Source organism: Urocitellus parryii, chromosome 1 (genome assembly GCF_045843805.1).
Source record: "Urocitellus parryii isolate mUroPar1 chromosome 1, mUroPar1.hap1, whole genome shotgun sequence".
Taxonomy (NCBI): domain Eukaryota; kingdom Metazoa; phylum Chordata; class Mammalia; order Rodentia; family Sciuridae; genus Urocitellus; species Urocitellus parryii.
Window position 1 is genome coordinate 246,936,975 of NC_135531.1, and position 25,489 is coordinate 246,962,463.

Consider the following 25,489-nt stretch of genomic DNA (forward strand, 5'->3'; position numbering starts at 1 on the left):
ACCTCCAGTCTCATTAGGCACACCTAACAGAGCCCTCCAGTATGGCCTCAGACAAGTTACTTCCTCTCACCCTGATAAACAGAGTGAAGCCTCTGGCAGACTGTCCTCTCCTGATAAGAGGAAAGGTAAGAAGGTCAGGGTGAAGACTACCTGTTTCTGACCCCAGGGTAAATAAGGATTGAAAGGGGGAGGGGGGTCAAAACCTCCTGAATTTGTTAAATAAAGAGCTAATGAATAGAAATTCAACCAGCCAAAACAAGGATACACTCCGTGTGATGAGGACCTGGACTGACTGACATCCCATCACTGATCAGCACTGATCCTCTGCATGATCCTCACTGCTCTCAAACTCTACCGCCTCTTCTGGACCCATGTGACAGCTGCAACTTTTCCGTAGGACCTGACCCTCTCTTCAACCGGTTATCCACTCCATACCAGGAGAAGTCTGCCTTGGTTCCAGATCTGATCACCACAGTTTGAGTGAGTGTGCATCTGCTGGACATAAAGTCTAAGGTTAAGACCTTTGAATTTAGCATACAGAGGGAATGTCTGTCTTAGCCTGTCATGATTAAGTGTGTTTGCAGTGCTTATAATTAATTAATGTAGAATTGTTTGCTATGAATTGATTATGTCTATTGCAGTGCCTAACATTAAGGATTGTTGTTTTCTTGATTAAGAACCTATAGAGTGAAACTGTATTAATTTGAGTGAATAAAGCATTGAAAGGGGCAGAAGCACATGGAGATTCTTTATTTCTTCCTCTTGACTGCATCCGTCACAATTTTGCCCCCTTGTGACACTGAAGTTGGCCGTTAACTTGTGATCCTCCTGACTCAGCTTCTGGAGTAGCAGGGATTACAGGCATGTGCCACCAAGCCTGGCAAATCTTTTAACAGATAGGAGCTAGTGCTAGGCAGAAAAAAAATAAGTCATTACTCTTATTTAAGAGTTACCAGTCTGCCTGGTTTGATGGCACACACACTGTAATTCCAGCTATTCAGGAGGCTGAGGAAGGCCATCTCAACTTTGAGGTTAGCCTAGGCAATTTTTTTTCTTTTTTTGGTGGTGCTGGGGATTGAACCCAGGGCTTTGGTGCCTGTGAGGCAAGTGCTCTGCCAATTTGAGCTATACCCCAAGCCCTAGCCTAGGCAATTTAACTAGACCCTGTCTCAAAACAAAAACCAAAACAAAAATGATGAGGCTGGGGATGTGGCTCAAGTGGTAGTCCGCTCGCCTGGCATGCCTGCTGCCAGGGTTGGACCCTCAGCACCACATACAAACAAAGATGTTGTGTCCCCCGGAAAAAATAAATAAATATTAAAATTCTCTCTCTCTCTCTCTTAAAAAAACAAAAACCAAAAAACGATAAATGGGGACTTGGGATGTAACTCAGTGCTTGCAGGAGGCCCCAGGTTTAACCCCAAATACAGAGAAAAGAAAAAAAGTTTTTTTCCTTGAACCCAGGAAGCGCTTTACCACTTAGCTACATCCCCAGTCCTTTTTAAAAAAAACTTTTTGAGACACGGGTCTCTCTAAATTCTTTAGGACCTTAATAAATGCTGAGGCTAGCCTCAAACTTCTGATCCTCCTGCCTCAGCCTCCCCAGTTGCTGGGATGACAGTCCTGTGCCACCGGGCACGGGCCCGGATCTTAAGTTTTCTAAACAGGATTTTTATTTCTTTTCTTTTCTTTTTTAACTTTAAAACTTGGAATCCTGGAAGAAGTAAAAATCCCACTATCAAGGACTACTCATTTCCTTCTGCTTCCGACTTCCAAAAACGCTAATTCTAAGTACACCTAACGAAAAATACCAGACATCCACTCTACATTTTATAATGGCCATCTGCGTCTTCTATCCACGCAAACTTGTCATTGAAAAAGTCCTTGGCTTTGTAGACAGCAGGTGGCAAAATATTTAATAGTCAAATTTCCAGTCTAATTTCAGATTGGGTCGATTTCATGCAGATTCCTTATTATTTTTCCCAGACTGGTCCGTTTTCTACCCTGCTTCCCTTAGGTGGATTTTGGGGAGAATTAAGTTTCTTTAAATTTTTGCTTGCACGTGGGTTTACCAAAACGGTCGCCATTGCGTAAACTCTGCCCTTGTAATGTAATTAACAAGAGCCCAAGGGGAGGCACTTAAATGTGACGCAAGCCGTGCACACTGCCACAGGGGTCATCCTCGGTCACCACTCTCGGAGCCCGCCCGCGGACCTCCCCAAACCGTCCGTAAACCCCAGCCTTCCTGCCACTATTTCTCCGAGTCGACACCGGAACCTCCCTCCCTCTGCCTAGCCCGCCCTACTTCAGACTCCTCCCTGTCTTCCCGTCCTGCCCCGCGCGGACTACGGCTGTTCCGCAGAGTACCTCCCCTCCCCAGATTCCGGACCCAGAGTGCCTCAGCGCCCCGCCCCCCGCGCAGGCAGTCGTCCCCTACATCCGGGTACCGACTCGAGCCGCCCAGACTCTGGCACTATGGTCATGGCGGAGGGGACGGCAGTTCTGAGGAGGAACAGGCCGGGCACAAAGGCGCAGGTATCATCTCCACTCCTTTCTTGCCAGGGAACTCTCGGTACCCAGCGGTGCCGCGCTTGCAAGCTGGCGGCCGCCGGGGGAAGGTTGGGCCCCGGCCGCGGGCGGGCGGGCGGGGGCACTGGTGCCCGGCCTGCTCTTCCGGAGCCGCAGCCCCTCTGTCTGGCTGAGACGGCAGTGGCCGCCCTCAAGGCCTGCAGAGCTCAAAACTGAGTGGGGGCGTGAGGCGCGCGTGGCGGTGGGGAACGGGGGTGCCTGCCCCGGCCCCAGGTGATAAGCCTGTCCGGCGATTGCAGGTAATGGTCTTGGGGATGAGTTCCAGCTGACTGGCGCCGAAGGGGCGCGGCCAGCCAGGTGGAGACCTTGGGGTTTTCCTAGGGTCAGGGCCGGCGGTGTGGTAAGGGGTGCTAACACAGCCTACCTCCTCCCCGCTTCCATTGCCTACTTGCCTTGTGACGTACCTGTCGGTCTGCTCCCATCCAGCTTGTCTAGCCGGATGCGGGTGGCAATAATTTATCCTCCTCCGGTTGTTTGCCTTTGACCATCGTCTGCTTCCCTGCAGCTGTTTTCTGGTCCAGCAAGTTTTCAACACCAAGTTGCGACTTGTTAGATATCATTCTTTATAAATTTCCTTGTTAATTTCAATGAAGCATAGTCAGGGAATGAACTGATTATAATCTCATCAACTTTTAGTAGAGCACTATTTGGGGTAAGCTGGTGCTTATTTAGGTATTGCTTCTTAGGATTTGCAAAAGATGGGATGCTTCCCTTAAAAAAATTGAATTGGCATTCAGACTTGATTACTCTCCCAGCCAAAATGACTTGCCATAAAATAGATGCTCTAAAATCAGAAGAGCATGTTTAAAATGTAATTTTAAGGAAAAGTGATGAGTCAGAAAAGAAAACAGTCATGGAGCTATAATCATGTTTGTGAAAATAGATTTTAATTTCTTGTACAAAATTGTGGAAAAGAGACTTTTCAGAGGGAGTTTATATATCTGCACCTCTTTCCAGATCCATTAAAGGTAAGGAAGCTGAAGCCTAGGGAAACAATCTATTGAATTTGCTTAAAGTTACCCGGTTAATTCACTAGTGACTTTAACAAGTTGTTTCTGCTACTGTATTTTAGAATTGTTTTGAAAAGTTTTAGTATATAGTCATTTTGTCAGTTACTTCTACTGGCAGTTTTGCCTTCATACTACTGGAAATTTTGTGTGCTTTCTTTTACCATTTCTAAACTTTTTTTTCCTTCTACAGGGTCTTTTCTCAGATAACTATTTCTTATTCTGTGGCAACATTGTTTCTGATTTTCTGATTTTTAAGTGATCAAGTTTCCTTTTTTTTTTTGATAGTGGGATAGGAACTGTGGACCTAGTATGGTAAGCAAGAGCTCTGTCACAGAGAGCCCTGGCCAAAAGTCCTTAATTTTGAAAATTAATTTTAAACAAATACTGTAAAATATCTGTTTGCTATGTTGTCATAAGAAAGCTCCTTTGCATTTTTCCACATTATCACAAATCAAGGCTAAGTAAAATGTAGGAAGATTAAAAGAAAAAAGGCTTTAGCAGTATTCTTGTTTGTCACATGAATTTCCTTCAGTGAATATCAAAAATGATGTATTTAAAACTATAGTATAAAAAGTAGGTGATCTATCTTTCTACTTTTTTTTTTAATTGGTTAGACTGGAATGTAGGCACATAGTTGTTTTTCAATAAATATTAACGATTAGATGAGAAAAATTTCCCCCTTCAGAGATTGAACCCAGGTTGCTTAATCGCTGAGCCATATCCTCAGCCTTTTTATTTTTTATTTTGAGACAGGGTCTCATTAAGTTGCTGAGCTGGATTTGAGCTCCTGCCTCAGCCTCCTGAGCCCCTGGGATTAAAGGCATGTACCCAGCAGAGCTCGATTTTTGGTGTCTCAAAACATGTCTAAAATATCACAATTATGATAACTGGGGTTTGGCTCAGTGGTAGAGTGCTCACCTCGCACGTGAGAGACCCTGGGTTTGATCCTCAGCACCACATAAAAATAAATAAACAAAATAAAGATATTGTGTCCATGTATAACTAAAAAATGTTTTAAAAAAAGATACAAAACTTTTTATTCCCAGTGAAATCATTAACATCTTTTCTATAGTATTACTATGTATACTCATTAATATTTTTAAAACAAAATAATCTACAGTTTTTATTACCATATTGTTTTTTGTCCCATTTATTTATTTATTTATTTATTTAGTAGTGCTAGGGATTGAACCCAGGTCCTTACACATACTGGGAAAGTGCTCTTATCATTGAGCTACATCCCAGCCACAATCATTCTAATTTTTTAAATGAAAGAATAAGAAACATTTTAAAATGTGACTCATGTAGGAAGAATTTAAAAACTGCTCTTTAATATTTAGATAATGTCTAAGAAAAGCTATCTGGGAACAAGTTCGAAAAGATTATTTTATTTATTGACATTTTTCCTTAATAAATTTAGTTCAATATTTTCTTTCAGATAGTACAACTATGAAAACTTAAACATTGGTGAAATGTTTTAATTAAAAAGATATAAAAGATATATCTTTTTAATTAAAAAGATATAACCATCACCTAACCTCAGAATATGATGTTGCTAATGTTTTTCTGTCTTCTACTTCCCCCAACCATCCAGAAATGGTGATTTCTTTATACTTTTAATATATGTGCATTATATCTGTAATTATCTTACATTTTCTTAAACTTTTATTCATATGATATCATATATTCTTCCAGTTGTGGGTTTTTTGTTTTGTTTTTTGATACCAGGGATTGAACTCAGGGCATTTGACCACTGAGCCACATTTCCAGCCCTATTTTGTATTTTATTTAGAGACAGGGTCTCGCTGAGTTGCTTAGCACCTCTCCCATGCTGAGATTGTCTTTGAACTGGCTATCCTCTTGTCTCAGCCTCCAGAGCCACTGGGGTTACTGGTGTGTGCCAGCCATTGCACCTGGCCTTTTTTTTTTACTCAGTGTTTTGAAGACTTGCCTATGATGGTTGATTCAAATTTATTGAACACTGATTCAAATTTATGGAATATTACTACCTTTTCCCCCTTTTATTGAAGACCAACTGTGTGTCAGGCATTGCTTACTTACTAAGAATATATAGGTACACTTTGCTGGAAAATCAGTCAAATCTATTAATCACTTATCAGGGTTCACAGACATTCCCCTATCTATAGATGATTCAGAAATAGTACCAGGTGTTTCACAAAAACATCCCTCTTGGAAGAAGTCATTTGTGGAGCCGGAGTTGTGGCTCAGTGGTAGAGCACTTGCCTTGAATGTGTGGAGGCACTGAATTCGATCCCTGGTACCACATAAAAACAAATAAAATAAAGGTACTGTGTCCATCTATAACTAAAAAAAAAGAAGTCATTTGTCCAAATGCTATATAATCCTAGTTACTTGAAGACTGAAGAAGGACAATTCTAAATTCAAGGCCACCTCAACAATTTAATCTTTTCTCAAAATGAAAAAAGGGCTAGGGATGTAGTTCAGTGGTCAAAAGCCCCTGGATTTAATCTCCAGTATCCTAAAGCAGCAAACAAAATAGTCATCTTTTGGATACACACAGCCTTGGGGATCCAACTGGGATCTAACCCAGGACCTGGAACATGCCTAGTGCTCTACCCTTGACCTGTACAGCCAAATGGAGAGCTACTTGTTTTGTTTTGTTGTTGTTCTTTTTTCTTTTTTTTTTTTTTTTAAACCAGGTATTGAACCCAGGGATGCTTAACCTTTGAGTTACATCCCCAGACCTGCTTATTTTTTTTTTGTTTTGAGACACGCTTTTCCTAAATTGCTTAGGGCCTTGCTAAGTTGCTGAGGCTGGCTTTGAACTTGTGATCCCCCGCCTCAGCCTCTTGAGTTTCTGGGATTATAGATGTGTACCACTATGCCTGGCTGGATGACTACTTTTTGATGGAGTTTTGTTTTTATTTAGCAATTTGAAATTAACTGGAATTAGAATAATGATTTATAATGTCTTTCTAAAATAACACTCATGGAGCCATAAATTAGCTACTTTAGGTAAGAAACTGATTTAGTTTTTTGATGCCTGGAGACTTTTTTTTTTTTTTTGGTGGTGATGGTGGTGCTGGGGATTGAACCCAGGGCAGGGCCTTGTGCATGTGAGGCAGACACTCTACCAACTGAGCTATAGTCCTAACCCTAGAGACTTTTTTTTTTTTTTTTTTTAGTGCAACTTTTTTTTTAGAGATGTTTAGCTATCTTCAACAAAAAAAATGATAGACTCACCTCCCCAATTAAGTTATACATGAAAGGTTAATGGGAACCAGCTTTGAGAGATTTGTGGTTGAAAACAATGTGATTTGTAGTTTGTTTGTCTGTTTATTTATTTATTTATTTTTGAGATTTTTTAAAAAGTATTTATTTTTTTAGTTTTAGGTGGGCACAATATCTTTATTTTGTTTTTTTATGTGGTGCTGAGAATCGAACTCAGTGCCTGACCATGCTAGGTGAGCGCACTACCACTTGAGCCATATCCCCAGCCCTGACTTGTATTTAATTTTTAAAAATCTTGATGTTCACCTAAAAACATTGACTAAAATTTTTTTTGAAAAGAGGAGATATTTCCTTGTTCTTTCTTTTTAAAAAATATGTCTGTAGTTTTTGGTGGACCTTTATTTTATTTATTCATTTATATTTGGTGCTGAGAATTGAACCCAGTGCCGCACACATGCTAGGCAAGTGCTCTTCCATTGAATCATAACCCCAGCCCCTTTTTTGGGGGGGTGGAATACTGGGGATTGAACTCGGGCACTCAACCACTAAGCTACATCCACAGCCCTATTTTGTATTTTAGTTAGAGACAGGGGGTCTCAGTGAATTGCTTAGTGCCTCACCATTGCTGAGGCTGGTTTTGCACTCACAATCCTTTTGCCTCAACCTCTCCAGCTGCTGGGATTACAGGCATGTTCTACAGCGCCTGGCACTCCAGCCCCTCTTAATTTATTTCTGATAATCACATTATAAAGGCTTTTCTTCCTCTCTAGTGTGAGCTTTGGATTTTTATTCAGAATCAAAATTAATAATAATATTAATGCATCCTCTTTATAACTTTGTATATGTTTTAACCTTGAATTTATTTTTATAGGATTTCTATAATTGGCCTGATGAATCATTTGATGAGATGGACAGTACACTTGCTGTTCAGCAGGTAATAAGAGATTCTTTTATAACTCAGCCTAATTATTTTATTACCTCTTTGGCATAGTTAAGTATTTCTATTTTATTTTTAAACAGCATAAACCAGATTCCACTGAGTTAATGAAATGCCCATTTAAAACTTTAAGCCTCATTTTAAGATGGTATATTAACTATAGTCAGTCTTAAATCCACTTTAATATGTTATTTTATACCAGACTAGAGTACTAAATTTGATTTTATAATGAACTTAAAATTATTTGAATGATAATTTGAATAATAGATAATTAACATCTGCAGTTTGGGAAAAACAGTAGTACGTAGAGCTAATTGTTAAGGATTGCATTAAGGGTTTAATAGAAGAGTGACAAAGAGTGAGGTGTAATTAATAGGGGTTGGGGGTGTAGTTCAGTGGTAGAGCATGTACAAGGCCCTGGGTTTGATCCCCAGCACTATAAAAAAGAAGAAAGAAGGTAAAACAACAAAAATAAAAGCAAGAAATTGGGGTATACTAGTAGATTAGGTATTAGTTAAGCTGTAATTTTACTTGCTTTTAACAGTGCTAAGAATTGAACCCAGGCCCTCATGTGTACTAGGCAAGTGCTCTACCACTGAGCTTTATTCCCAAGCCCTAGAAGTGCTTTTTCCATTCCTAAGCCAGAATTTCTATTTGACCACTCTCTGTCATCACTGTAGTATTTATTTTGGGGTTTCATATCAAGCCTAGAGTTCTTTTTTTGGTAGGGGAGTGTGTGTGTGTGTGTGTGTGTGTGTGTGTGTGTGTGTGAGTGAGAGAGAGAGAGAGAGAGAAGGGGGGGAGGGAGGGGGAGAGAGGGAGATTGAATCCAGGGCCTAGCATATGCTAGGCAAGTGCTCTATCATGCTACATCTTTAGCCTTTTCATTATTTTTATTTTGAGGTAAGGTCCAGGCTGGTCTCATATTTGTTATCCTCCTGCCTCAGCCTCCCAGGTAGCTGGAATTATAGGCATGTGCCACTGTACTGAGCTGTTTTTGGTTTTCTTTCTTCTTCTTTTTTTTTTTTTTTTTTAAGAGAGAGAGAGAGAGAATTTTAATATTTATTTTTTAGTTATTGGAGGACACAACATCTTTGTTTGTATGTGGTGCTGAGGATCGAATGCGGGCCTCACACATGCCAGGCAAGTGTGCTACCTCTTGAGCCACATCCCCAGCCCTTTGGTTTTATTTCTAAACTGAAGATCTCTAAGACAACTGATGAAAGTGGCTACTCTAAACAGAATTTCACTGTAGACAAAACAGTCTCATACCGAAAAAAAAAATTATATTTAGGACATTCATAGCTAGAGAGAAGTCAATACCTCCCTTCAGCGCTTCAATGGATAGACCACCTCTCATGTTAGGAGTTAATGAGGCCAATGGCTTCAAGTTGAAACCAAAGTTCATTAACTATTCTGAAAATACTAGGACCCTTAAGAATTATACTTAAGCCAGGTGCAGTGGTGCAAGCCTGTGAAAAGAATCTTTTCTGAGCAGAAGGTCTCAACAGGGCTTAAAATATTCTGTGGACTGTGTTATAAGCAGATTTTGCTGTCACCTAGGCGTTTCTGTTTTTGAAACAGGATCTCTCTATGTTGCTGAGACTGACCTTAAGCTTGTGAGTCTTCTGCCTTAGCCTTCTGAGTCACAGGGATCGCCAAGAAATACAAAAGAATCAGGGTGTATACTCTATTTTTGATGAATTTTGTTCTCTTTATCACTCCATGGCTTTAATATTTCAAACCATTATTTATCTTTGACCTCAAGTAAGGTGGTTTAAGTGAGGCCAGTAAACATTAATGAAATACTTTCTCTGTTTCAGGTGCTAATACCAAAATGCAAAACAAAACTTAAGTCTTTGTGTTCATGGTCTCACTATTTGTTGGAGACATAAGAAAATAAGTGCTATTTTTTTGAGTGAAATAAATGCTAGTAAAAGTTCTATAGAAGGAATCGTGGGGTTAGGAAAGATGAAAATGAATAGGCAGATTGCTAATTCAGATAATACAAAAAACAAATGTGGTCATAACCCCAGCCCCTGGAGGTGTAGATTTAGTATAGCTTGCACTTAGCATGCATGAGGCCCTGGGTTGGAACCCCTGCACTGCAAAAACAAAGCAAAAAAGCAGACAACTTTATTGTTAAAAAAAAATTGCAATCGATCATCAGAGTTCAGTAAGTCATAATCTTTTTTTAAGAATGGAGAATGCTTTATAACTTGCAGCAACTATATTTGATAGCATTTTCCCCCTTTTTGGTACTGGGATTGAATCACTGAACCACATTCCCAGCTTTTTAAATTTTTTATTTTGAGACAGGCTCTTGCTCAGTTGCGTAGGGGCTCACTAAATTGCTAAGGCTAGCTCTGAATTTCTTGCCTTAGCCTAATCCCACATGCCTGGGATTACAGGCATGTGCCACTGTGCCTGGCTGTTTGATAGCATTTTACCCACACTAGTTTGACTTTAAAAATTGAAATCAAACTGGGTATGGTGGTGCACACCTGTATTTCCAGCTGCTTGGGAGGCTGAGGCAGGAGAATCACAAGATCAAAGCCAGCCTCACCAATTTAACAAGGCCCTAAGGAACTCAGCAAGACCTTGTCTCAAAATAAGATATGAAAAAGGTCTAAGGGTGCTGGGGTTGTGGCTCAGTGGTACTCGCCTAGTATGCATGAGGCACTGGGTTTGATCCTGAGTACCACATAAAAATAAAAGGTTTTGTGTCCACCTAAACCTAATATATATATATATATATATATATATATATATATATATATATGTTTTTTAAAAAGCTCTTTTTTTAAAAAAAAAAAAAGTGGGATGTGGCTCAGTGGGTAAGCACCTGTGGGTTCAGTCCCCCATACTAAAAACAACAACAACAAAATTGAAATCAATCTTTTCAAACCCTGCTGCTAAGTTTATATAATATTGTAAACCTGTTGTTGTCATTTTAACAGTATTTACAGCATCTTCATCGGGAGTTTCTTCTCAAGGAAGCATGGTTTTTGCTTTTCCCTAAGAAGCAACTCCATCTGTTAAAGTTTAATCATGAGATTGCAGAGATTCAGTCACATATTAAGGCTTTGTGCTAATTCTAGTTGTCTTGCCACTTCTATCATATCTGCAGTTCCTCTGCTGCAGTCTTTAACCTGTAAAAGACATTTGTGAGGGTTGCAATCAACTTCCAAACTCCTGTCAATGTTAACGTATTGACAGCCTTTCACAAATCACAAGTGTTCTTTCTTTTTTAATTTAAATTGTTTTTCAGAGTGATACATAAAAACATACAAGTTGTACATGTTAATTGGGGTAATGAGTGTTTTTTTTTGGGGGGGTACCAGGGATTGAACTCACGATTACTGAGCCACATCCCTAGCCCTGTTTTGTATTTTATTAGATACAGGGTCTCACTGAGTTGCTTAGCGCCTCATTAAATTGCTGAGGCTGGCTTTGAACTCCTGATCCTCCTGCCTCTGCTTCCCGAGCTGCTGGGATTGTAGGTGTGCACCACCGTGCTTGGCCATGAGTGTTCTTTATACCATTTAGAGTAAATCCTTTCCAGATTGCTGGGATTACAGGTGTGCACCACCAGGCCTGGCTGCTTGTCAACTTTTAAAACAACTTTCCTTGGGTATAATTAATATGCCATATAAATAACCATTTAAAGTGTACAATTCTATCGTTCTATTCAGAGTTGAACAGCCTCAATTTAGTTTAATTTTGGATTGTTTTTGTTGACCCTAAAAGAAAACCCCATCCCCGATAGCAGTCAGCTTCATTCTCCTCTCTGCCTTCCTCTTCTCCTCAAACCTTAGCAACTGATAATCTAGTTTCCATTGCTAGAGGTTTGCTTAATCTAGATATTTTATATAAATGGAATCATATGATATATTTAGTCACATTTACATTGTCTATATTTTATATTCATATGAAAACTATGGTTTTTCAATTTTGATCCCAGTTCTAGTTTTGATACTCTATCTTCAATGAAGTTGACTTGGAAGGGTTACCTCCTTTTTTGAGTTAACGGATGATTCAAAACTTGATTTTCTTTTTAGTGTATAACCCAAAAGTTGAACCACAACTGCAGTTTTGTATTAAAAAATGGAATACATTTAAAACCAAATTTGTCACGTAGTACAATATTTTAATTAACCATAAGAACTTCTTTGTTTATAGTATATTCAACAGAACATAAGGGCAGATTGCTCCAATATTGACAAAATTCTTGAACCTCCCGAAGGCCAAGATGAAGGTGTGTGGAAATATGAACATTTAAGGTAAGTTCTTATGATACATTAAAAAGCAATTATGCTTCTGGTAAAGATATCCTTCAGTATCTACTAATGATGATAATGAATCAGACCTTGTAAAGATCAAAACGCCACATTCTAAAGCTTTTGTGTCTTAATTGTTAAAAAGGTTCTTCAGCTTTGTTGTTCACTGGTTGTTTCCGTGTGGAGTAATGCTACAAAGTCACTTGTTTTGAAAGGTGGCCGCAGACTTGCTTGTGCATGTTTCTATATTTATGGATTTGGGCCTTACTGTCTTTTTACATGGTTTTCCTTAATTGTACCTCTTAACTACAGATGCATTATTTCCATTTTCACACTCATGAATAACTTTAATAGAGGATCACCTCTAGGTCCTAATCTAGGCTTAATATCTGATGAATTACTTAAGAACTGTCCAAACTTCCAGTCTTCCCTTTGGTAAATAAAGATAAATTATTTTCCTAAAGTAAGGATTTTTATGCTTTCATTATATCCTTTGAATGAGATTATTGTTGACTAGTGAATAGGTAGAGTTAACATTATTATTTTTTGTTCTGGGGATTGAACCCAAGGGTGTTGTTACCACTGAGCTAAGTTCCCAGCCCTTTTTTTTTATTTTTATTTTTGAGACAATGTCTAGTTGCTTAGGACCTCACTAAGTTGCTGGGGCTGGCCTTGAATTTATGAGCCTCCTTCCTCAGCCTATTGAGTTGCTGGGATTACAGGCATATGCCACCATGCCCAGTTTAGAGTTAACTTTGGAAGCAGCAACATCCTGAAGTTAGTACTAAAATTATAAACTTCTCAGTGCAAGTAAGAGCTGGGATGAGTTGACAGATTAAATATAGAGAATACAGTATAAGTTTAACTGCATAATACATTCTCAACTTGTAGACAGGGCTTTTTTTTTTTTTTTTTAATTCTTGATGCTGTTTGCTAAGATGTATATGTCTTAATATGTCCTGTTAAAATGGTTGAGCAATTTTAGAATGATACAGCTTCTTTATATGCTTTGCCAGTTATTAGACAAATCACTTGAATATTTTATTTTAATATATTTATTTTTGTGGGGGTGAGGATCAAACCCAGGGCCTCACACTTTCTTTCTTTCCTTTTTTTTTTTTTTTTTTAAGATCTCGCTCTATTGTCCAGGCTGAACATGAACTTAAGCTTTCTTTTTTGGGTACTGTGAATTGAACCCAGAGCTTTTCTTATGTTAAATATACGTCCTACATCTTACATCCCCAATTCCCAGTGAGCATGTTTGTTCACTACAAACCTAATTCTAAAAAGTGAGGTCTTCCCGGGGATAGAACTCAGTTGGTAGAGTGCCTGCCTCACCTGCACAAAAGCCCTGGGTTCAATCCCCAGTGCGCGCGCATGCACACACACACACACACACACACACACACACACACAAAATCTAAAAAGTAAGGTTCAATTTCAGTGTACAGGGTTTTATTTCAGATCTAAGAAAACATTTTGTTCCCTATTTAACCTATACTGTGAGATATGCATTATATGAAACATATAACAGTTTTATTCTGTTTTTCCTGGTGCTTTTATATTTACTTTTGTTATTTTTTTCTATTAACTACTTTTGAAGGGGCAAATTTAATATTGTAGTCATATATGTATTCTTTGGTCTCTTTGTTATATTGTATGTCACTATAGTTGACCAAGAAGAGTTCCTTAAGTAGCCTTTTTGGGCCTTTTTTTTTTTTTTCTCCCACATTCTTGATGTTATTGAACCTGAGGCTATGTACTTGCTGTTATTGGTTAATGTAATTAATTATATTATTATGTTACTTTGAGTTGGATCATGACTTTATTCAAATCTCCCAGTAGCTCATTCTGAATCTTTATGATTAGAAAAAGATACCCCTTTGAATGGCGTACAATTTTATGCCAGGATGTGTGGCTTGATACCTGAGATGTCAGACTAAATTTCTGTCCTAGCCTGTGTCTTCAGCTCTGCCATTGTATGTATTGCCCTGTAGTAGATTAATTTAAAGCCTTGCTCTTAGGTTTGTACTGTTTATCCCAGATTATACCTGCAACACTTCAAAACAGTTAATTTTACTGTTGTGTATAAGAAGGTTGGATTAGGTAAGACACTTGCTTATCACCACCACTGTTCGTTACCACTTAATGGGAAACAACTCAAAAACCCATAACCTGTAGCCTACTGATACAGGGAAATAGAGGATGATGGGTATTTTAGAAGTAGTGTTATTTTTGCAATCTAAGAAAAATATTAGGCATCTGGAAAGAAAATTATAGACAACTAAAAATTTGATTCTTGTCTTTTTGTTTTCTTCTATTATAGTGTACCTAAAATAAATATGTAAATGAGTGTGGTTTTTCTTTTACCAAATTAGTTCATATATGTCCTCTTTATTCTTATCATTTGGAAATCCCTTTCATCTTCTAATTGTTTAGGTTTTAGCTTTGCATTGGGGGGAAGCAAAGTTTGTTTTGGTTTATTTGGTTGTTTGGTAGTTTGTATTTGGGATTTAACCCAGGACACTTTCCCACTGAGCCATATCTCCAGCCCTTTTCAATTTTATTGTATTTTATTTTTTGAGACAGGGTCTCACTAAGTTGCTGAGGGCTTTGCTAAGTAGCTGAGGCTGACCTCAAACTTGCAGTCCTCCTGCCTCGGTCTCCCGAGTTGTTAGGATTATAGTTCCACCATGCCTGGTGGAACCAAAGTATTTTAATTTGTTTGTGGGGGAAACAGTTTTGATTTTCAACCTTGATATGGTACACTAAATATTACTAGATAGTATTTTTATAGGGAACACATTCAGTAGCTTGACAACTATAAAATTATTTTTATGACTTAGAGGATTGTCTTACATCAAATGCCTGTTTAAAACTGTCTTGTAATTTCCTACATTCTTCATTTATTAAAAAATATTGAGGGGCCGGGGTTGTGGCTCAGCGGTAGAGCACTCGCCTCTCACATGTGAGACCCTGGGTTCAATTCTCAGCACCACATACAAAAATAAATAAGTGAAATAAAGGTGTTGTGTCCAACTACAACTAAAAAAATTTAAAAAAAAATTGAGCACTTACTGTATGTCAGTCATTATATAGGCTTTACAATTATTAGTTTGTTTTAGAAGAAAAGAATATTACCAAAAAATTGCCAAAGGCCTAAGGGTATGATTTAATGGTAGAGCACTTGCCTAACATACACAGGGCCCTGGGTTTAATTTCCAGCAGTGGGGGGAAAAAAATTGGCAAGATCTGTTAAGTACAAAAGCATTTTAGAAAATTGTGTATGATCTGATCCCAATATATTTTAAAAAAATTTTCTGGGCTGAAGATGTGGCTCAAGCGGTAGCGCGCTCGCCTGGCATGCGTGCGGCCCGGGTTCGATCCTCAGCACCACATACAGACAAAGATGTTGTGTCCGCCAAATACTAAAAAATAAATATTAAAATTCTCTCTCTCTCTCTCTCTCTCTCTCTCTCTCTCTCTCCCTCTCTCACTCTTTCTTTAAAAAAAAAAATTTTTTTTGTAGGTTGTAGAGGTACATCATGCCTTTATTTTATTTATTTTTGCATGGGATGCTAAGGATCAAACCCAGTGTCTCACACATGCTAAGTGAGTGCTCTGCCACTGATCCACAACCCCAGCCCAATCCCAATATATTTTAATCTGTACATATAAAAATAAATTTGCATTAAAACAGTAGTTAACTTTTGGGAGAAATAACTGAATTATAGAGAATTTAGATCTTCTACATTATAAATTTGGTAATGTTTGACTTTTGGTTATTGTTTTAGTTTTATGGTGCTGGGAATAGAACCCAGAGCCTCATACTGGCTAGACAAGCAAGTGCTCTTCCATTGATGTACACCCCCAACTCTGAAGATTTTAAAGGAGTATGTTATTCATAGTGAGAATAAAACTTTGAAAATACATATAATACATTTAGTCTATCAGAAAAAGTCTAGTATTCTGTGTCTCTTTGTATATGAGTATATACATATACTTTTTATTTATTTTTTATTTTTTTAAAGAGAGAGTGAGGGGGGGGACAGAGAGAGAGAGAGAGAGAGAGAGAGAGAGAGAGAGAATTTTAACATTTATTTATTTTTTCTTAGTTCTCGGCGGACACTACATCTTTGTATGTGGTGCTGAGGATCGAACCCGGGCCGCACGCACGCCAGGCGAGCGCGCTACCGCTTGAGCCACATCCCCAGCCCAAATACATATACTTTTTTAGACAACTGAAATATTACTGTAAACAGACATTTACCCTTTGTATGTATATATGTACCAATATTTTACTACCCTCTAATTGAAATATTTCAAAAAAAATTTGTCATATTATAGTTCCTGTGAACATCTTTGTAATCTGTATCTGCTGCAGTTCTAATTATTTTATTACAATAGATGGATGACTTAGTTTAAAAGTACACAATTTCTAAGACTCTGGTTAAATATTTTCAAATTACCTCTTACAAAAATCATATTAATTTCTAGTGTATAAAAGAGCAATCAGCTCTCTGGACTCTGATGTTGAACCTTTTTGGGTCATTGCTTTTGGGTTTTAATATGTAAATCTTTGGAAGAAATGTGCCATTGTCAGTTCTGGTGGTTGTGATAATAGTGGTGAGAAAGGAAGAATGATACTGATGAGATTCTATTTCTACAATTAATTTTCTAAAAATAACTGGAGCCAGGCATGGTGGCATGTGCCTATAGTCCCAGCTACAAGGGAGGCTAAGGTGGGAGGATTGCTTGAGTCCAAAAGTTCAAGATCAGTCTGGGCAACATAGCAAGGTCCTGGCTCAAAAAGAAAAAGGAAAAAAAAAAGAAAAAAAAAAACCTGTGGAGAATAAATGTGATTTTTCATTTATATATTTGCATTTTCAGGCAATTCTGCCTTGAACTAAATGGACTTGCTGTCAAACTTCAGGTAATATTTTCTGTGAGTTAAAGCTGTAATTAAAAGTTCTGATATATTTCTGTTTCTGTAACTTGATGTGATTACAAAGACTTATCCAACTTTTCTAATAATTTTTCTTGTATTTTATATGGAAATGTAATAACCCAAATGATAATCATTTTCATCATTATTTTACATATTAACAAATACAATTATTTTTAACAGAGTGAATGCCACCCAGATACTTGTACTCAAATGACAGCAACTGAACAATGGATTTTTCTTTGTGCAGCTCATAAAACTCCAAAAGAGGTGAGGATTTATGAAATAGAATAACTAATAATCATCATAACCTAAATATCTTCAAGACATTGGTAGGCAGATTTTTAGAATTTTCAATTTCTGTTTGTTTTGCCACTTGGTTTAGAATGTCTTGCCTGCAAGGTTATTACCACAGTGCTGTTTTAGGATTTCTTATGATTAGCATCATTTTTCATACTTCAGCAATTACGTGCAGTAGAACTCACTTTCTGATTAACTGACTTACCACAAAATAATATCTTTCACACTAATAGTTGAGATATGCTTGTTTATATTTTTGTTTTCTTTTTTTAAAACATTTTTTATTGTTGTAGATGGACAATATTTATTTCTATTTGTTGTTTGGTGCCGAGGATTTTGAACCCAGGGCCTCTGCTAGGCAAGCGCTCTACTAAGGAGCCCTTATAATTTCTTTTGAGAGGCAGAACCATTGATTACTTATTGATGTCTAGTCTTTTTTTAAAAAAATACTTTTTTTGTTGTTGATGGACCTTTAATTAATTAATTAATATGTGGTACTGAGAATCAAACTCAGTACCTCACACATGCTACGAGAGTGTTCTACCATTGAACCACAACCCCAGGCCTGATGCCTAGTCTTAGTAGAAATGTTACTTTTGAGATTTTTAATATTTATGTTGTTTTTCTTCTCAGTTTTTGTCAGGGTATGAGTGTGAACAATAGCAATTGTTTATCATATTTATTTTAAGTCATTCCTTTTTATTATCTGATGCCTAATATGTATTCACTTTTCCTTGTTTTAAAAATGTCCTTTATAGCTGGTTTGTTTACACTATGCATTGTGTTTCCCATGACCTGCATTTTAAAAAAATCTATAGTAATTACTTTTTACTTGACATTTATTAAGGATATTGCTCTAGGCCAGTTCTGTAGAATTATTGATCTTCAAATGGTTATTATATTAAGAGATCTCTAAAGCTAAAGACAAGCGATGTTCAACTTGCAAAATCACTATTTGGTGTTCTTTTGTTTGAAAAAAGATAAATTCCTATAGGCGCATTGGCTCACGCCTGTAATCCCAGCGGCCCTGGAAGCTGAGGCAGGAGGATCACAGGTTCAAAGCCAGCCTCAGCAAAAGTGAGGCACTAAGCAACTCAGTAAGACCCTGTCTTTAAATAAAATGCAAAATAGGGCTGAGGATGTGGCTCAGTGGTCGAGTGTCCCTGAGTTCAATTCCTGGCACCCCTCCACCCCCCCATGCCCCCGGAAAAAAAAGGGATAAATTCCCAGAATAAGGAGTACGTGGTATCTGTGTAAGCAAATGGTAATTATTTGGAAGACCAGTTTCATTCAGGATTACATTTTTTGTATTAGTAGAGTGAAGTAACCTGAAGATTGTGCATCAGTTTATATCTGGGAAAATCCACATAGCTTTTCATTGATAATTCCCTGAAGTTGGCTAGTTAATGTGATTAATATGATAAGTGAAGTTAAGAAACTGTATTATGTCAGTTTTTCATTTCTGTGACAACTACCTGACATGAACAACTTAAAGGAAGAAAGATTTGTTTTGGCTAATGGCTTAAGAAGTATAAGTCCATGTTGGGCTGGCTGTAATACTTTGGGCTTCAGGTAAGACAGATCATGGTAAAAGGGCATGGCTGAAGAAAGCTGCTCAGCTCATGACAGCTGGAAAGCAGAAGGGAGGGAGTGGCCAGGAACTATAAATACCCTTTAGGACATGCCCCCAGAAACCTTCTTCCTCCAACCATGTCCCAGTGCCTACAATTTCTACCACCTCCTAGTATTCCATTCACTTATTAATGGATCAATCACTAATGAAGTCAGAGCCTTCATGAACTAGTCACCTCCTAAAAGCTCCACCTCTAAGCATTGCTGCATTGGAGACCAAACCTTCAGCACATGAGACTGTAGGGAACATATAGTGTCATTCTCACATCTACTGTCTTCCCTATTAATATTAAATGTAAGCTGGGGTAATCATTAGCATTAGGACCTATAATGAAGTCTTAAATTGCAACATTGCTTGCTGAGTTCTAGTTACAATGAATTGGCCAAATGTCGAGGAAGGATGATAGTGCTATTTCCAAGTGATAGTTTATAGAATGATGTTAATGTTAAAAATAAAAACAGAAAGCCAGGCATGGTGACACACACCCATAATCCCAGAGGCTTGGGAGTTTGACAGGAGGATCAAAAATTCAAAGCCAGCCTCAGCAACTTAGCAAGGCCCTAAGCAATTTAACAAGTAAGCACCCCTCAGTTCAAACCCCAGTATACTTTCTGAACTCTTTTGAGGTAATTGTGCATAATCAAGAAACTATAGAAATTGACTAGTAGATAATAAAATTGCCTTTAATTTGATACAGGGTCTCACTTGATTTTCCTACCTTAATTATCCAAGTTGCTGAGATTATAGGTATATACCTCCTGCCCAGGATTTTTTGTTTGTTTTTTGGCACTAGGGATTGAACCCAGGTATGCCTTACCACAGAGCTCCATACCCAGCCCTTTATTTTTTATTTTTCCCATTCAGTGAGTAGGGCCTCCCTAAGTTGTTGAGGCTGGTTTCAAATGTGCAGTCCTCTTGCCTCAGCCTCCTGAGTCTCCTGGATTGCAGGTGTGTACCACCATGCCCAGCCAACCCCACCCCCTTTTAGTTGTTTATATATTTGCCATGATACCATACTGAGCTGTCTTTAGTAGTTATTGCATTTCTAAATGTCAACTTCAGTTTCAGCACCTGAAAAATAATTCAAATTACTAAATAAAGCTAGAATCATTATTATTCCTTTCTCTAGTTGTTTTCTTTCTGATCCACTCTTGGCTTATTCCTAATCATCCTTGTCCCTTGATGTTTCTTCCTGTCTGTCTTCAGGGAAATTACTTTGTAGTTTTATTTTTCTCTTTAAGTTTACTGACTCTCCATGAGCTGATATATTTGATTGTTTCTGATAAATGTAATAGAATAAGACAGGTTTATTAAAACTTAAAGATACTTAAAATTTTTACATGAAAATTTAAAAGAGGTTCAAGGAGAAAGTGTTTTAAAGAGCTTTTAGATTGGTAAATGGCATCCCAGGGGGATAATGAGGGATGTTTTCCAGGTTGTAGGAAGGCAGTGGTCCCTGGAAATAATTTGTGAAGGGAAGGAAGCTTTGGGACGCTTAGTAATGTATAAACCAGTAGGCTAGGAATTAGTGTATCTGGGATGTTGTTTGGGAGCCCTTTTTCCTAACTATATGATTTGTATAAGTTATTGACCATTCATTTGAATGTATAATCAGGTTGGATTAGTTAAATCAGGGGTGCTTTTCACTCGCTTTTTTGTTTTTGTTTTTGCATTGCTGGGGATCATCCCAGGACATTTCACAAGCTAGGCAAGCGCTTTACCACTGAGTTACATCCCCAGCCATCTTCCCAGTCCTAAACATTGTTTTCTTCTAGGTTTATTGTTTGGAATGAAATTGGGAGACTGATTAATGTATCTTCTAGAAGCCTGATATTATGGTTCATGTGAATAAAAAAGCTTTATTTATTGATGTAACATTGTATTTTATGATCATTTTGAAATTGTAAAGGACTTTTTTCTTAGAGTATACTCAAGTCTTTGGATTAAGTTACCTAGATAATAAATATACCTAATTTAAGAGATAGAGCTTTATGCTGATGCATTTTTAAAATCTTTTCTTTTCTAGTGTCCTGCTATAGACTATACTAGACACACACTTGATGGTGCTGCGTGTCTTCTGAATAGCAATAAATATTTTCCCAGCAGGTAAACAAAGCTTTAAACATGATGTTAAATTTTGTGAGTTTACTTTAAAAGATTGATGTTTTAAAACTAAAATTAGGTGGTGGTTATTATTTTTTTTAAGCTGTGTTTATTTGTTTATGGATTTTTATGGGCTTGTTTTTTTGTTGTTGTTGTTTTTATTTTGGTGGTACTGGCAGTTGAACCCAGGAGGACCTTGTGTGTGCTAGGCAAGACTCTACCTCTGAACTACATCTTTAGTCAAATTACTGTGATATATTTTGGCTTGCTCATATTATTCAAGTTTTAAAATTAGGATTATAGTTAAACAGCAGGACTTGTTTCCTAAACCTCATAGACCAATTCAATCAAGATTAATTCTGCCTCTGTGCACCATTTCCTAGGTCTCTTCCTATCATGCTTTAGAGTTGAGATATTTACGAGCTTGTTCACTTGAATCACTGATAGTCAGCCTCTCCTTATACAGCATGCCTACAGTGCAGACTTTCCTAAGTTGGAGCATTTGTTTTTGTAGGATTCCTTTTTCTCTCCTATAGTTTTTTTTATTTGTTTGTTTCCCTATAGATTTTTAAGATCTGGGAAGAAGCCATGTATACATTATATTATTGGTGAGGTTTGTGATTGGTCTTTTATTCTTTTAAGATATTTGTTACTAACCTGGGAGGCTGAGTCAGGAAGATGCAAGGAAGATTGGCCAGCTTGGGAAACCTGGGAAGACTCTATCTCAAAAATTTTGAAAAAGGGGATAGGAATATGTAGCTCAGTGGTAGAGTACTTGACTACCATGTGTGAGGCCCTGGATTCAATACTCAGTACTGGGGAGTAGGGGACGGGAGTCAATTTGTTTCCTGGTGGTTGGACTTGAGATTTTTTCCTCCAAAATATTTATATTTGCTCAAGAAGCTCATATAAAATACTTTTTTAATTTTTTTTAAGTGGGGCTGGGGACATAGCTCAGTTGGAAGAGTGCTTGCCTCGCATGCACAAGGCCCTGGATTCAATCCCCAGCACCATAAACAAACAAACAAAAGTGATTTTATTTCAATATCCTGTATATACATATTTTTAAAAAGAATATCAGAAATAGGCATATTTTTATTTTTCAAAAAATCCAGTTCTATAGAATAAGGAATATTCCTCTTTGTTTTAATCACCTCTACTGGACAGAGTATTAACATAGTAAAATGTTGTGTTAAGTTTTGAGTTATCAGGGATTCATTTTAACTATATTGAACTTTATAAGTTTCAGAACTGTAATATTGAATTTAACTTCAGTACTGTGGTTAAGGTGAAAGAGCACTGCCCCGGGAGTGAGGAATAATGGGAGGGTTACAGGTCTGCTTCTGGCACTTGTTAGTATTGTGTGATTTTTAGATTAGTCACTTAATTTTTCTAGATGTACATTTCTATACTTGTAAATTGAGAAGATTGTATTATATTGTCCTAACATTTTATTGAGCTCTATGAATCCATGATTTTGTTTCTGTTTTTAGGGTTAGCATAAAAGAATCATCTGTAGCAAAACTAGGATCAGTATGCCGTAGAATTTACAGAATATTTTCACATGCTTATTTTCATCACCGGCAGATATTTGATGAGTATGAAGTAAGTATATTTCATTAATTATACTAATGACATTTTTATCAGAATGATAACATGTGTTGATATTCTAGTTTTTTGATTTTGGATAATAAAATAACTTCTTTTCCTTCCTTTCTACAGAATGAAACATTTTTATGTCATCGATTTACTAAATTTGTGATGAAATATAATTTGATGTCGAAGGATAACCTGATTGTACCAATTTTAGAAGAGGAAGTTCAGAATTCAGTTTCTGGGGAAAGTGAAGCATGAAGGGAATCATATAGAAAAATGTACTGATCACATAATTAACGTTAATTATGTACTGTATATATATATATCATTTTAGACACATCAATCATGTATCCACATTATAGCTTCTTTCTTTAGTATAGGTTTTTGTATGCTGTGTGTTGCCTTTTAAAATGGGAAATACTTTTTAAGTTATTCATGAGCTGTATATTCACCAGTGTGGCACTCACAGTTTTTAAATAAGATTAGTATTATCTGTTTATAATGCTTGTTAATAAAAGAATTTACAGTTTGGTAAAATTGCTGCTAAACAATCATTGGATCACAATCCTCATCAAATAAACCTATCTATAAAAATGAGTGAGCTTGAAGTTTCAACAAGCCATTTACTGAAAAGATAGTAATGTTTTCCTTTGGTTTTACCCCTGAGTTTAGATATTTTAAACAATTCTGTAGTACATAGTTTCATCTTAACTGTTAACATTTTGAAAATTAGATAAGTGTTTTAAAATTCTGTTTATAGTTTTTGATATACATATGTGATTATTATCCAAATAAAAGAGCAAATGAGGGATTAGTAATACTTAAATAAGTTTACTATGCTACATAAAGTATGTTCTAGGCCAGTATAGTATAGTTGGAAAGGTTTTACCTTTTCACAATAGCAGATTATTAAATATGTGATGATGATAACAGTAAAGCACTAAATGATGTTCCCACTGGAAACCTGCCCTGTCTCTTCCTTCTCATATCCCTTAATCCTCTCCCCAAACCACTTTGGCTTAGAAGTTTTTTCACCATGATTTAGTTGTGGCTTACTCCTATTTATATTTGTATTAATTGCTTACAGATTATACCTCATATTAGCAATTATTTCACACTACAGGAAAACTGTATTGGCATAGGCTCTTGCTTATCTTTGTTTTGGGAAATTGTTCTTACTACTTAGAAAATAGCCTTAAGATAGTTTGACTTTTCCTGTTAGTGATATTAATCTTCTAATCCTAGCAGCATTAAATAGAAATGAAGACATACTATAGTATTTATTTTATGCCCCCTCCCCAAAAATTTATGTTGAATTATTATACAGGTGAGATTATTTGCAGTAATTTACAGGTTCCAATGGTGTTTATGCATGGTCATATGTTTGGGGACTTTGTTATAATTCATTGTCTTTAACAAAAATTCAAGTGCAGGTTTAACAATTTTATAATTTGTTGAATAAGGTTTTTTGTAAAGTGTTGGAGGTCTTATTGCCAAACTGGTTATAATGACTCACTAAGATAGGATAAAAAAAATTGTACGTGTTGTGAAGAAAATACTGAAAGCCATCTCTTGACCAAAACAAACTTGAGGAACTTTTTTTTTTTTTTTCATTTAAAGGGGTTATTTTGAAGTGAAGATGAAAATGTATTCATCTTAACTTTTTTTTTAATTTGAGGAAATAAATTATACTGTATTACAAGGCAAGTATGTACAGAAAAGGGTGGGAAATAGTAGAAGACTGAGAGTATGTTTATATAGTTTAGTCTTTTCCAAGCCTGCCTGTCTTTTTGACTTTTAAACAGTACTATCCCAGCAGCCACAGTCATTACTGTACCACAAACCACAATTATCTTTCAAGAAGTTTTATGTTCACAGTGAAAGGAATGTGTTTACTTTGAAATTATGCATTTATATTAATGTTACTATAAACCAATGGGAATACTACTTTTTAAGCAAATTTGCTAAATATTGAGAGACTAAACTACTAAGTTAATAAATTATATGTAGCAATGTAGCTGTTCTCTGGATGGTGTCTCACAATGGATTTCTGTTGCTTGAATATTTTCTTAGTGAACATTTGAACTAAGGTAGTGACTGGGATTGGTGATTTGGCTAAATATTTTGAATCTTAGTGTTAACAGGGAAATAAAATACCATTTTTTTCCTAACTCATTCCATCCTTCTCCCTGTACTTTGTGTTTGGAATTGATCTTTAAAAAACAAGCTCGCTCACTCCAAAAGAAAACCTCAGTTCGTAGTCTTGTTTTTGTATTTTGTATTCATATTGACATCTCACTAATCCTCATTATACTGTGAAATTAATTGACTATACTTGTTAAGACCTTAAATGAAATAATTTCTGGTTTTCTTTAATACTATTTACAGAATTTTGAAAATGCACATGTACATAAGTGGTGTTTTTTTAAAAAAGGATTATTGAACCTGAGCTGGCAAACCATTGATTAATAAAGTGTTATAAGAAGAGGAAAAATGGAGAATTCACCGGTCTGTGTGATAAGGAAGTTGGGCTTTACTTTTTGTTTTAAAAACCTTATATAAATCCAAAAGTTAAAATTAAATTTTCTTTTCATAAAGACATACGGTCAACTCACTCTCTTTTTCCTGTTAATTCTGAGAAAGTAGCCAACTTCTAATCACTTACATTTCTCTAAGAATTATAAAGTTCCTTTGTCTATATTTTCTTTTCTATGACTTGAGGTGTCAAATTTGCACTTCTAGAAGTATCTCAGGTTTGGGTTTTTTTGTTGTTGTTTTGTTTGTTTTGGTTTTCAGTGCTGAGGATTTAACCCAGGGATGCTTAACCACTGAGTCATATCCCTAGCTTTTTTTATTTTTGCAGTGAAACAGGACCTCACTAAG

The 25,489-nt window shown here is 36.7% G+C and overlaps 1 protein-coding gene across 1 annotated transcript; it reads left to right on the forward strand.

Moving 5' to 3' along the window:
- Positions 1-2,411: 2,411 nt before the first annotated feature.
- Mob4 (MOB family member 4, phocein) lies at positions 2,412-24,781 on the forward strand. Its single transcript, XM_077803073.1, has 8 exons — positions 2,412-2,535; positions 7,684-7,746; positions 11,932-12,032; positions 16,920-16,962; positions 17,158-17,244; positions 20,934-21,013; positions 22,504-22,615; positions 22,733-24,781. The coding sequence occupies exons 1-8, from the start codon at positions 2,476-2,478 to the stop codon at positions 22,862-22,864; spliced, it is 678 nt and encodes a 225-aa protein (XP_077659199.1). The 5' UTR covers positions 2,412-2,475; the 3' UTR covers positions 22,865-24,781.
- Positions 24,782-25,489: the final 708 nt, after the last annotated feature.